The sequence below is a fragment of the Penaeus monodon genome, chromosome 8 (genome assembly GCF_015228065.2).
Source record: "Penaeus monodon isolate SGIC_2016 chromosome 8, NSTDA_Pmon_1, whole genome shotgun sequence".
In the NCBI taxonomy this organism is placed as follows: Eukaryota; Metazoa; Arthropoda; class Malacostraca; order Decapoda; family Penaeidae; genus Penaeus; species Penaeus monodon.
Genome location: NC_051393.1, coordinates 52,146,777 through 52,161,776, shown reverse-complemented (window position 1 = coordinate 52,161,776; position 15,000 = coordinate 52,146,777). Strand labels below are relative to the sequence as shown.

At 41.9% G+C, this 15,000-nt stretch overlaps 2 protein-coding genes across 2 annotated transcripts in view; both read right to left on the bottom strand.

Moving 5' to 3' along the window:
* Positions 1 to 371: 371 nt before the first annotated feature.
* LOC119576438 lies at positions 372 to 7,562 on the bottom strand (the record flags this gene model as incomplete). The annotated part of the gene is given in 6 exon segments (XM_037924150.1): positions 372 to 2,294; positions 3,371 to 3,397; positions 3,634 to 3,755; positions 4,753 to 4,923; positions 5,945 to 6,061; positions 7,525 to 7,562. Coding segments are annotated over 4 exon segments (1,734 nt in total). The 3' UTR covers positions 372 to 756.
* LOC119576439 overlaps positions 7,487 to 15,000 on the bottom strand; it is a 19,834-nt gene continuing 12,320 nt past the window's right edge. Inside the window, exons 3-5 of the mRNA XM_037924151.1 lie at positions 8,754 to 8,786; positions 8,134 to 8,167; positions 7,487 to 7,752 (exon numbers count right to left, since the gene is read on the bottom strand). Coding sequence (XP_037780079.1) covers positions 7,508 to 7,752; positions 8,134 to 8,167; positions 8,754 to 8,786 — 312 coding nt within the window. The 3' untranslated portion in view covers positions 7,487 to 7,507. The remainder of the gene's footprint in view (positions 7,753 to 8,133; positions 8,168 to 8,753; positions 8,787 to 15,000) is intronic.

Below are 15,000 nucleotides of genomic sequence, written 5' to 3'. Positions count from 1 at the left end.
TTTTTTTTTTTTACGAATATCATCAATAATTATTTGATGCAGTGAAAGTTTATCTGATAATTTTTATATCTCATTTAGCTTTAACAACCTTTTTTGCTGGTAAATGAAAAATATAATTCACGTGCACGGCCCTTTGAAATTGTTATGGATGGAGCGCGCGAGAGAGGGAGAGAGGCAGATAAGTAGGTAGATAGATAGAGAGAGAAAGAGAGATAGAAAGGGAAAGAGAGAGAGAGAGAGAGAGAGAGAGAGGAGAGAGAGAGAGAGAGAGAGAGAGAGAGAAGAGAGAGAGACAGACAAGAGAGAGAGAGAGAGAGAGAGAGAGAGAGAGAGAGAGAGAGAGAGAGAGAGAGAGAGAGAGAGAGAGAGAGAGAGAGAGAGAAAGAAAGAGATGGACAGACAGAGAGAGAGAGGACAGCCAGACAGACAACAGAGTGACAGAGAAACGGAAAGGCAGAAGAAACAGGAAAATAGTTTCTGAGAGTCATTCGCCTTGAATCCCTGCTGCTCTGGCCTCTCCTGCCGAGCGTCAGGGATCTAGCCTTCCACGCGCACAACGGCGGTCGATAGGTTCAGTCGTTCAGGTCAGTCGTTTAGTTCTGTCGTCCGGTTCAGTCGTTTAGTTCAGTCGTTCAATTCTGTCGTTTAGTTCAGTAGTCCGGTTCAGTCGTCCAGTTGAGTCGTTCAATTCTGTCGTTTAGTTCAGTCGTCCATTTCCGTCGTTTAGTTCAGTCGTCCGGTTGAGTCGTTTTCACCCTAAGCACTTTCCTCTACCGCGACCGACGACATCGTAGCGGTGCCGGGCTGGTCGTCGCTCAGCGCTAAGAGCACCTCCATCGAGAAAGTGATGGTGACGCCGGCGTGGGTTACGGACACCAGGAACTTGAAAGAGATCGTGTTGGCGTGTGGGTCCCGCGTGAGGCTGAGGACCTCGGCGTGCACGTGCCTCGACGCCGCCGCGGGGAAGGGGGCCGCCCCGTGGAGGTCCTCGTCGACGGGGATGGCGAAGTAACCCGACACAAGCTCCGTCCCGTTGGGTCCCGTCATCTGCGCTCTGACGTCGACGGTGACTTGGCCCCCGTCTGCGAAGTCGTGGCTGAGGGCGTCCGTGAAGTTAATGGCCACGAAGACCCCGGCGGTGGTGTTGGTCTCGTCGTCGGTAACGTTCAGGAGGAGTTTGATGTCTGTCTGTCCCTTGTCGGGAAGGAAGGAGACGGGGACAGCGACGGGTTCGGTGGTCGGCGTCTCCGGGTTCTCCGTCGGGCCTTCGGGCGGTTCAGCGTCGGTTGTTTCCGGTGCGAATAATGGCGGGACTTCGCTGGTTACTTCTACCATGTCTATCAGTCCTGTTTCTGAAACGGGCGGAGGCTCAGGGGCGTCGGGGGTCGTTTCCAGAACTGCACCGGGCGTTTCGGAGGGAACCCCCACCGTTGGCGGCCGGTCTTGCTCTTTGATCTCCTCCTCCTCCTCCTCCTCCTCCTCTCGTACTCTCTCGATCTCCTCCTTCTTCTTCTCGATCTCCTTCTGCAGCACTTCCTTCAGCTCCTGCAGCTTGGCGATGTTCTCCGTCACGTTCCGCAGCTTCTCGACGACCTTCTCCTTCGTCGCCTGTATCGCGGCCATCTCCTCCTCCCTCCGCGCCAGCCCTTCGCTCGTCGCGTTCCTCGCCCTCCGCTTGTCCTCCTCGCTGAGGCTCACGTCCCCGGCCTCGATCTTGTCCTTCAGGAGGCGGATGAACTGCGTCAGGCAGCTGGACACGCCGTCAGCGACCACCGTCTGGATCATCGCGAGGACTGTCCCGCTGATGTCCTCGCCCTCGGGGCAGTAAGGCAGCGTGAAGTTGCCGCTCGCGTCGCGCCTCCGTCGGTGCCTCCCCCCGGCCTCCAGCGCCTCGCTCAGTTCCTCCAGGGCCTGCGTGGACTCGCTCGTCTCGTTGAGGGCTTGGTCCAGCAGCTGCCTCTCCTGCGTCAGGTTCGCGTGCTGCTGCTCCTGCTCCCCCAGCACCGCCTCCGTCTCCTCCAGCTCCTCCTGCGTCTCGTTCAGCGCCAGCTCCATCTCCGTCAGGTCGACTGGAACCTCCGTCGTGGCTGTGTCGGTTGAGGTTTCAGCTGCTGATTCAGTCGACTCGATAAATGGCTCACTCGACCCCATCGGCAGCTCAGTCGACCCCATCAGTAGTTCAGTTGCTTCAATCAGAATCACTACTGATTCGGTCGCTGACTCGGTTGACTCAGTAGATATTTCTGACTCAGTCGGTTCAGGCAGCAGATCTGGCATCTCCGGCTGAGAATTATCTGTCAAAATGATAACAGTAATCATGATGCTGTTCATAACAACGACATAATAATAATAATAATAATAATAATAATAATAATAATAATAATAATAATAATAATAATATAATAATAATACACCGGCATTACTATTAATAACAAAAGCAAAGATGGTGATATTTTGACACCTGAACAGCAGATCGCAATGACAGTTCACCAATACTTAAATTAAGAATTTGTCTAATTCACTGAGCTGTCGAAAAAAGTTCTGTCCAGCGACATTTGATCCGTGACGCCGTTGCTTCCGGTCGATAATAGCGCTGAAGGACAAAGCAAATCATGGAAAGGTTGACAAGCAATGATGTCACTTCCTTTAGAAATTCCGTTTGTCTGTTTTTCATTTTTTTTCTTTCTCTCTTTCTCTCTCTCTCTCCTCTTCTCTCATCTTCTCTCCTCTCCTCTCTCTCCTCACCACTCTCTTCTTTCTCTCTCCTCCTCTCTCTCTCCACTCTCTCTCTCTCCCCTCTCTCTCTCTCTCTCTCTCTCTCTTTTTGTCTTTGTCTCACCCCCCCCCCCCCTCTCTCTATCTCTCTCTCAATCTCTCCTTCTCCTTCCCTCGTTCTCTCTTTCTTCAATTCATTCGTTAATTCATGAAAAGGTAATAGATTTAATTACACAATAAAATATCACTTTAATTTAGTGACTTGTTCATTATCCTGTTCCTTTAGAAACACAAGCCTATCTTAGCCTACAATTTCATTCATTTAGCAATCAATAACATTGATGAAAAAGGGATTGGATATGTAAACGCAATCTCCCCTTTGTGTCTACCTGTTCATTTTACGAGAAAGAAGAAGAAGAAGAAGAAAAAGACGCTTAATAGTGTAATAGAAGATAATATAAAAGAGAGTGAGAGAGAGAAAGATAGAAAGATAGATAGATAGATAGATAGAGAGAGAGAGAGAGAGAGAGAGAGAGAGAGAGAGAGAGAGAGAGAGAGAGAGGTGAATAAAATACGATACCAAAGATAAAAATAAGTCATAACACAAACCAGCCAAAAAAAGAAGCAAAAGAAGATAGAACGAAATGCCACTAACCTCCGTCACCGCCTCCGTCAGCATCTCCTTCAGGAGAAAAAAAGACGATTAATAGTGTAATATAAGATCATGTAAAAGAAGTGAGAGAGAGAGAGAGAGAGAGAGAGAGAGAGAGAGAGAGAGAGAGAGAGAGAGAGAGAGAGAGAGAGAGAGAGAGAGAGAGAGAAAGAGGGAATAAAATAAAAAGATATAAAATAAAAATCATAATATAACCCCCTCCCCCCCAAAAAAAAGAAAAAAAAAAAAAAAACGAAATACCCAACCTCCGCCACCGTCACCGCCTCCGTCAGCATCTTCCTTCAGGAGGACTTCCACCTTGCAGCGACTCGATCTCCCCCTCCTGCGCCTCCACCTCGGCCTCCTTCGCCTCCAGGGCACTCGCCACCTTCAGAAAAAAAAAGAGAAATAAGCAAGTTTGTTGTGGTCATAGCTCCCGCCATTACCGCAATCCGTGCGAATGCGAGGGTTGAGCCTAGGCTTCGGATTAAGATCTCTGTCACTTATTTATCAACCGTAACAGCGTCTCCCCTTCAGTTAAATTTTTGTAAATCGATTACTTGTATTAGAATTCTGTATAAATTCTTAAAGCATGGTCTACAGGTTATCACTGATTTATCAGTTCCAGTCTACGCCGAAATCATGGATTTACCATCGCATTCGTATAATCTGCGGTAATGGCGGAAACCTTGGGAACTGCGGAGCAATTAATTATACGAAAAAGCGCTTATTGGAAAGGTGGGTATTTAGTGTTTATATGTGAATATGTGGTATATTATATATAATATATATAATATATATATATATATATATATAATATATGTATATATATAATATAAATAGATATTTATATATATATTATATATTATTATATATGGAGTAATCTAGGGTACATTAGTGAATGAGAAGGTGAGGTATAAGATTGTATACAGTATTTTTAATAAACAACTAACAACTGATATAGTGGTGGCATATATCATAGTGAAAATTCATCGCAGTTGTAGGGTTTTTTATATATCTATAATATAGAAACTATTAATATTATATATATTATATATATATATATATATATATATATATATATATCTATATATATTATATATATATATATAATATATATATATATATATCTATACATACTGGTATTAACATGTTGTTTGTGTGTGTGGTGTGTTGTTGTGTGTGTGTATAAATGTTAATATAAATAGACTATATATTTCATATACATAAAATATGCAATATTATATATACACATACATAATATATAGTACTATATATCATATAATATCATTATTATATATATATATATATATATATATAATATATATACATACATATATATACAAGTATATATATGCACACACACACACACACACAATCCTAACCTCCCGCAGGGCACTCCTGGCTTCGGATAAGGAATCGGCGAGTCCATCCTGCAAATCCTGCGTTCGGTTCAAAAGAGCATCGACATCCGACGGAGGTTCGAGATTCCCGCTCCGCAGATCAGCTGATAAGCCGATCAGCTGATTGGCCAGACATTCCATTTGTGACGTCAGCTAGGGAGAGGTAATGTAAAATGTCAGCGTCAGTTTTATAATTAGGATTAATAACTTACTGAGAATTGAGAGAGAGGAGAGAGAGAGAGAGAGAGAGAGAGAGAGAGAGAGAGAGAGAGAGAGAGACGAGAGAGAGGGAAACGAGAAGAGAGAGAGGGGAGGGACGAGAGAGAGAGAGAGAGAGAGAGAGAGGAGAGAAAGAGGGAGAGAGAGAGAGAGAGAGAGAGATGAGAGGGACTGCGAAACACTGAGAGAGAGAGAGAGAAATGAGAGAGAGAGAGAGAAAAGAGAGATGAGAGAGAGAGAGAGGAGGAGAGACGAGAGAGAGAGGAGAACCCTAGAGAGAGAGAGAGAGAGAGAGAGAGAGAGAACATGAATTTGTTCGATCCGTCACTTTAACCTATATTGCTACTAATTTCATTATTCATAATCTTATTGATATTATTATCATTATTTTTATTATTATTAGTGGATCATCATTGTTATTATCATTATTATTATTAGCAGTATAGTTAATATATATCACTATTACATTACATTTGCGCATTAATTATATTGTCATCACTGTACTACCGTTATTATTAATTGTTATTATCATATTATCAAATATCATTATTATTATCAGTCATTATTATTAATTATTATTATTATTATTATTTATTATTATTAGTTAATTATTATTTATTATTATATATTGTTACACTTATAATCTAATATTATCATCATTATTATCATTATCACACACACTCACACACACACACACACAAATACACACACACACAAATACACACACACACACATACAGACAAACAAACAAACAAACACACAAGCACACACATATACAGACAAACAAACAAACACACACTTACAGACGAACAAACAAACGCACACATACGGACGAACAAACAAACACACAAACAAACTAACAAACAAACAAACAAACACTAACAAACACACACACACACAAACAAACACACGCATTTTTACCCCCCCCCAGAATCACTTTAACAAAGAAACATACGGAAGGGTTGTTCTGCAGCTCGTCAGCCAAAGCTTCCATGGCGTCTAAGACGGAAGTCAGCAAATCGGACACGTCCCCTGTAATTTCTTCGTCCGGATCGCTGCACGATGTTAGTGTCTGGTGGAATGTGTTCGGATTAACAGTTGATGGCAAGGCATGAGGATGATTAGTTATTCATAAAGCATATATATATATATATATATATATTATATATATATATATATATAGATTAATATATATATATATCTGTGTGTGGTGTGTGTGTGTGTGTGTGTGTGTGTGATGTGTGTGTGTGTGCGCTGTGTGTGTGTGTGTGTGTGTGTTTGGTTTATGTGTGTGTGTATGTATAGATGCATGGATGTATGTATGTATGTATGTTAGTACACACACCACACACACATACACACACACACACACACACACACCACACACACACACACACCCACAACACCACACACACACCCACACACACAAACCTATATCAATATATATTATAGATATATATATATAATATATATATCCTATATATTAATATATATATATAGAATAACAAAGAGAGAGAGAGAGAGAGAGAGAGAGCAAGAGAGAGAGAGAGAGACAAGAGAGAGAGAGAGAGATAGGAGATCGAGAGAGAGAGGAAAGAGAGAGAGAGAGAGATGAGAGAGAGAGGAGAGAGAGAGGAGGAGGAGAGAGAGAGAGAGAGGAAAGAGAGAGAGAGAGAGAGAGAGAAAGAGAGAGAGAGAGAGAGAAAGAGAAGGAATTATAGAATCTGAATTTTTTATCCAGATTATCCAGACCAGGAGTTTTTTTAATTAATTCATTCATTTATTAATATATTTATCTCTTTATTTATCTTTATTTATCAATTTATCATTATTATTATTATTTTGGTTTGCTGAATGAAACAAGGGAATAAAGATCACTTGGGATTATCCCTTCTGATTTCTTAAAACTGTATTTTTATTCACTTTATTTTATTTTATTTTTATTTGTCTAAAAAAAAATCTATATATATTTATTTTTATTTATAACGAGTATCACCCATTTCTATTTTAAATTCACGAATTGAGAGAGAAAATTAAAAAAAATTGAATGACTCTGTATTAGAATTTGATCTGTTTTTAACCGTTCAAGATTTTAGTTTTTAATTTTATTATATTAAAAAGAAAAAAAGTGTAGAGCGTAATTTTAAATAAGAGAAAAATACGAGAAATAAATATATTTAGGATGAAATAACGAAAAACTGTTTTTTTTGTGAAATTTAACGCCTCAATTTTTTTTTCTTTTTTATAAGTCAACTGAATAAATAAATCGTATTTGATCAAATATATGTATAGGAATGACTTCAATTTAGGTATTTTGGTAAATAAAAATGAAAAAATATTTCACTCAATGAATATACACAAATCTAATATGAATAAAGAGCAAATACCTGTATAGAACTACACAGAGAAGATGGAAAAGAAGAGAAGACAAAAGGAGACAATTTCCATTCCATTCACCCCCCCCCAAAAAAAAAAAAAAAAAAAAAAAATCACACAAAATGGCAAACCGCACAAAAGTCTACGGGAACCACACACCCCGTTTGACATCCGCGCGCTTCCTCCTCCTCCTCCTCCTCCCCCCCTCGGCTTGCAATTCGTTCAACAAACTCAGCAAATCATCGTAGGCATCTTGTGCAATCTGCAACGCATCCACCACGCTCTGCAACGTCTGATTTTGCTGCCTCAGATTTTCCAGCTCTTCCAAGAGCGTCGAAAGCTTCTCTTTGGCTAATTCCAGCTCACTTTTTCGCGGGACGTCGAAATCTGAAGGAAATGTTTGGATTTTTTTGAATTTCGGAATTTTTGGAAACAGGGTTACTGTGCATACGTTCACAAACACACACACACACACACACTAAATACTGCATATCATGTATTTTTTTTAAATTATACGTCGCATGTTATGATAAAACTACATATGTGCTTAATAAACTTGATGAGGAATCATTACTGGCTAAAAACTGAATGACTTAACTTAAAAAAAAAGTATATATATTTTTAAAAACATCTAGGAATCCCGCGTAAAGTACGGTACGTTCGGATACATGCCTATGGCTTCGTTCGAGCGAGAATGCCTTCGTATCCGTGCGTGCAAATTTGAGAACAAAAAAAAAAAAAAAAAAATAATAAAATAAATAAACTTACCATCACATGAATCTTCATGAACAATCTGACTGATCTGTGAATATTGAGGAAATTGTTACTTTTAATGCATTACCCTGAAATTGTTTTATATATAACTATAACCTGTTATTTTTACTTTAAAATATCTGGATGAACGTTATCAATCTCCTGTCATATGATTATTATCTTAATTCATTTTTTTATGTATCATATATCACAATAACAAAACATTTTATTTATTTATTTATATATATATTTTTTACGTGATTTTTGGTCCCATTAAGGTATCATTACAACCATTTTTTTTTCTTTGGGATCTCTTACCACTCCCCCCCCTCCCCCCTCCCCCCTGCTTACCCATGGCACCTCCTCCCCACTTCCCATTACCCCCCCCCCCCCGCTTACCCATCTCTCTCCCTTTTCTTTATTCACATTACCCACTTCCCTCTCCCCTCCCCCCTTTGCCATTATCCTCTCCCCCTCCCCCTTTACCCATGACACCCCTCCCTCCCCCTCCCCCTTACCCATGACACTCCCTCCCCCTTACCCATGACACCCCCTCCCCCCTTACCCATGACACCCCCTCCCCCTTTACCCATGACACAAACCCCCTCCCCCTCCTCTGACACCTGACACCTTACCTGGACGATCAATCGAGCCTCAACAACGAACACCTGTTTGGAGAAATAAAATAAATATATGAATAGAGAGAGAACAAAAGAAAAAGAGAAACCGAAAGAGAAAAAGAGAGAGAGAAAAAAAAAGAAAAGTTAACAGTATTTGATATTTTTTTTATGTACATTAATTTATTTGTGATTTGATGAATATATTTAATCCAGAATTATCGCTTCATATGATATTATACTTAATTAACTAAAAGTTTAATGTGACCATCAATAAACTTTTAAGCTTATTAACAAAAATTTCATATCAAACGAAAGAAGAAAACCGACAGAAGAACTGATAAAAACCGAAGATAGACAGAGAAAGAAAACGATAACAATAACGATGATGATAAAGATGATCAAAGAAAAACATCGAACAATTTATACGCTCGTCTTCCATTCTACTCTATAAACCCGATTTTTTATTTTCATTTTTTTGTGTCTTTATTTGGCTAGTTAATAATCTGTCTACCATTTGAATAACTCACAATTAGATCATATTCTTTTTACAATACTTGTATAATAATTTCCCTTTCATTTCGTTATCCCTGGCAATATTCACATTAAGTTCGTTATCTGTTCGTTATCTATCTATTGCCCCATCGTCGATTCGTTGTAAACTTCCCGTTATTTTTATTATAATCACCATTCTTACTTTTACTATCATATGTTTGTATTTATTAGATATTATTATTATTTATTTAATCGCTGTGTTAAAAATTCAGATTCTATAATTCCCTTTGAGAAATAAATAAATAAGATATGAGCGTGTGTGTGTGTGTGTGTGTGTGTGTGCGTGTGTGTACATATATCCAAATAATATCATATTTTTTAAAATATTATCATCATTTTTGTATTATCACTATTATCTTCATTATCATGATTATTATCATTAAAATTAATATGATTTTCATCATCAGTATTATCCTTGTCATTATCATCTTTACTATCATTATCATTATCATTACCATTATTATTATTATCATTATTATTATTATTATTAACCTTAAGTTTAGTTACTAAAAAAAGGCCTTTTGGGGGCCGAGTGTTAAGCATCGGATCAAATGGCACGACGGCAATCTTTAAATTCGAGGGTTTCGAGTACCGGGCCCGGTTTTTGTTCCCTTAGGCAAAGAACTTCACCTCGATTGCCTACTAGCCACGGGTGGCAGCCAGCCCCAATCAATGCTGTCCAAGCCCGATAAATAGAGAGAATGATTACTAAAGGTAAATCCGGCACCCTACCAGACTCACTCCCAAAACATCACAACATTAAACTACAATTAAGTATCATGCTGTGACCAGGCGGTTCAAAATGACCTACCGTATAAGAAAAGAAAAAAAAAATTTTTATCATTATTATTTTTATGTTAAATTTTATTATATCATTAATTATTTTTATTATTATTATTATTATTATTATTATTTTTATTATTAATATTATTTTATTTTTAATTATTATCATTATATTATTATTTTTATTTTTATTTTATTATTATTATTATTATCATTTTTATCATTTTTATTATTATTTAATATCTTTTTTATTTTATTTTCATTACAAATTTTTATTTTATTATTATTATTTAAATTTTATTATAAACCAAATTTTCATTTTTTATTATTTTTTTATTATTTTTAATTATCTTATTTTTATTAATTTTTTATTATTTTTTATATATTATTTTTATTATTTTATCATTTATTATTACTATTGTTTTTTCTATTTTTTTTTCATTGTTGTTATTTTTTGTCAGGGTTTTGTTTTATTTTTATCACTATTATTTCCCTTATTTTTGTATTTATTTTTATTATATACATATTTTTTTGCTTCCATTAATATTATCATTATAATATTCATGATTATCATCACCATTTTCATCATCATCACCATCATCACCAAAATCTTTCCCCCTCATCACCTATCATCACCATTTTCACCTCATCCCTCAACCAAACTCATCACCATTCCCCATCGTCACCATCACCCCCACCATCCCCTCCCCCCCCCATATTACCATACATCACCACCACATCACCACCCCACCAATCACACCACCACATCCCCCAACCACCCTGACCATTTTATCCCAAACCCCTAACCCATCATCACCCTCAACCTCATCCCAACCTCATCACCCCACCCATTCATCATCATCATCCCCCAACCATCATCATCATCAAACATCACCCCCTACCTCACCACCATCCCCCTCTCACCACCCGATCACCACCTCACCATAAAACCCCCCTATTTATCCCCAAACCCCCTCTATCCCACATCACCCCCCCCCAACCCAAACAACCACCTCACCCCCCACCCACCCACCATCTCACCCAAAATTCCCCCTACTCACCACCCACCTTTACCATCCTTTTAAACACCACCCCAACCCCCCCTCGACTCACCACCCCCTTCCCCTCCCCCACCACCCATCCCCCCCACCCCCACCCCCTTTATTTTACCACCCCTCCAAACACCATCCTCTTTAATCACCACCACCCTCACCCCCACCCCCACCATCCCCCCTCCCCTCACCCACATTTACCTCCTCTGACTCAAACCCCCACCCTTTATCCCACCACCATCACCACCAACCCCCATCACCACCACCATCATCACCATCCTCTGACCCCACCACACCATCACCAAACCCCCACCCCTAAACACCATCCTTTACTCAAACCACCACCACCATCCCCCCAAACACCCCAAACCCCCATCCCTCACCTTCCCCCTGACTCCCCCCACCCCCCACCCCCACCCCCCAACAACCACCCCCCACCTCCTCTGACTCACCCCCCCCATCATCCCCCACCCACCATCCCAACCACCCACCCCCCAACCCCCTCCCCCCACCTCATCCCCATCCTCTAAACCTCACCACCCCCTCAACAACCCCACCACCACCACCACACCAAACATTTACCCCATCCTCCCCCCCTCCTCTTTTTTCCAAACCCCCACCACACCACCACCCCCATCATCACCCCCTATCACCCCCACCTCCCAAACCCCCCCCACCCCACCACTCACCCCCCACCCCCCCCATCCCTCCACGACCACCACCCCCACATCACCACCATCATCCCATTCCCCTGACTTAAAACACACCACCCGAAACCCCCAAACCCCCATCACCACCCTCACCCCATCCTCTGACTCCCACCAACCATTTACCACCACCATCCTCACCTCCTCCCGACCCCACCACCCCCCCAACCCCCCCCCCCAAACACCCCACCAACCACCATCCCACCACCCCCCACCACCCCCCAAACATTTTACCCCCCCCATCATCCCAATTTCCCTGACTTCAACCAAAACCCCCCACCTCCCACCACCCCCATCCCCTTTACCACCCCCAACCATCCCTCTGGGCCCCACCACCCCCCCACCCACCCCCAACCACACCCCACCAACCCTCCCACCCTCCCAAAAAATCACCACCACCACCCCACCACCACCCCCTAACCCCAACCCAACCCTCACCTCCTCTTTTTTCCCACCACCCTCCCACCCCCACCATAAAACCACCACCATCACCACCCCCCACCCCCACCACCCCTCATCACCATCCTCGGGCTCAAACCCCCACCATCAATTTTTCCCTCCCCTGACTCACCACCACCACCCCTCACCCCCACCTCAAAACCCCAATTTCCCCCCCAACCCCCATCCATCACCCCCATCCCATCCACCCCCATCACCACCTTTTCCCCCCTCCTCTGGGCCACCAAACCCCCCACCCATCACCACCATCATACCATTTTTTTTTGACTTACCCACCCTCATCACCAAACCTTTTGACCCCCCACCACCCCCCCATCACCAACCCACCACCACCCTCCCCTCCCCCCCCATCAAACCACCCTCCTTGACTCACCACCAAACCACCCCCCCCCACCACCCCCCCAAACCCCACAATCCCCCCACCCCACCACCACCACCATCCCCCCACCACCATACCAACCCCCCCAAAACCTTGAAAATCACCACCCCCACAAACCCCCCCCAAACCCCCATCATCCCCCAAAACCCTGACTCACCACCCCCACCATCACCACCACCACACCCCCACCCCTTACCACCACCACCACCCCAAACCCCCACCCCCACCACCCCCATCAAAAAAAAAACCACCATTTACCACCACCCCATCACCACCACCAACCCCCCCAAACAAACCACCTCACACCCCTCCCTGACCCCACCACCCCCCAACCCCCACCCCCCACCACCATCACCCCCCATCCCTCCACCACCCCAACCTCACCACCACCACCATCATTACCACCACCCCCCTACCATCCTCGACCCCCCCACCACCCACCAACCCCCCCATTTAAACCCCCAAACCCCCCCCAACCTCCCCCCCACCCCCACCCCCCCCACCCCTCATCACCATCCTTGGGCTCACCCCCACCAACACACACCCACCACCACCCCCCCACCCCCCACCCCCACCATCATCACCATCCCCTCTACTCACCACCACCACCCTCAAACCCCCCATCAAACACCATCCTCTAAAAATCCCCCCCCCAAACCCCCATCATCACCCTCCCCTGACTCAAACCCCCACCACCTTTACCCCCCCAAACACCCCCATCCCCTGACTCACCACCAACCCTTCCCCCCCCAAACCCCCCCAATTTACCCCCCCACCATCCACCCCTCCTCTGGGCCTTTAACCCACCACCCTCACCACCCCACCATCATCACCATCCTCGATCACCCCCACCACCAAACAAACCACCATCATCCCATCCTCTGAAACCCCCCACCCCCATCACCCCACACCTTCCCTCACCACCCACCTACCCACCACCACCACCATCACCACCACCATCACCACCAACCCATTTAAAAAAACCCCCACCATATCTCCCCCTCCCTGATCACCACCACCACCATCCCCCAACCCCTCATCCCAACCTCTTTAATCCCACCACCACATCCACCCCCATTCACCACCACCCTACCACCACCACACCCCATCACCCCCACCATCACCCCCATCCTCCCGACTCACCACCACCATCATAAACCCCCACCATCACCCTCCCTCTACCCACCCCACCATCCCCCCAACCCCTCATACCATTCCCCTGATCCCACCACCACATCCCCCCACCATCATCACCACCCCCTGACTCACCACCCCCTAGGCCAGCAGCAGGGCCTTTATCTTGTTAGGCGTCTGTCCGTTTCACCTGCAACGAGGATTGTTTTTTTCTTGAGTTTATAATTATTTTGGTGTTGAAAATTATTGGTGTTGATTAATTGGTGTTGTTATTGAAATGATTTTTTAAAATTTTGTGTTTGGTTTTAATGTGGAATAAAAAGAAAATGTTTTTTTTTAAAAAAAAGTTAAGAAAATGATATGTTTATTTATGGGTATGTATGCGTACGTACATATATATATATATATATATAAAATATTATATATATATATTATATATATATATATTTTTATATATATATACATGCACATACACAACACGCCCACATGAAAAATATAAAATATCATCACATATGCTGTGTGTGTGTGTGCGTGCGTGTTTGGTGTGTGTGTTGTTTTTTGGTGTGTGTGGATGTATGTGTGTCTATGTATGTTATGTTATACACAAAACACATAATGGATAGATTGATATATGGATAGAAGGCAGATAGGAGAGAGAGACAAACAACTAGAAGATATATATATTACGTATCAAAAAATATCAGTATTTTTTGCCTCTTCAGAGAATTATACTCGAGGGTCACGTCGTTATTCAAGCTGTATTTTATCCTGGTATTTTTTATACGTATCGTCTTCATTTATATCAGTGTATTAAACACAACACACACACACACACACACACACACACACACCACACACAATATATATAATTTTTATATATAATATATTAAAAATATATATATATATATATATATAAAATATAATATTTTATATTATATATATAAAATTATATATATATAAAATAATATATAAAATAAAATATATAATATATATATATATATATATATTATAAAATATATATATATTTTATATATATATAGTATAAATATTTCATATTTATAAAATTTTAAATTATTTAATGAAAATTACTAAAAATAAATTTTTAAATAATTAATTTTTTCTTTTTTTTTATTTTTGTATTCCATTCTCTTCTCTTTTTCCCCTTCTCTCTTTCTTTTTCTCTCCCTTTCCTTTTC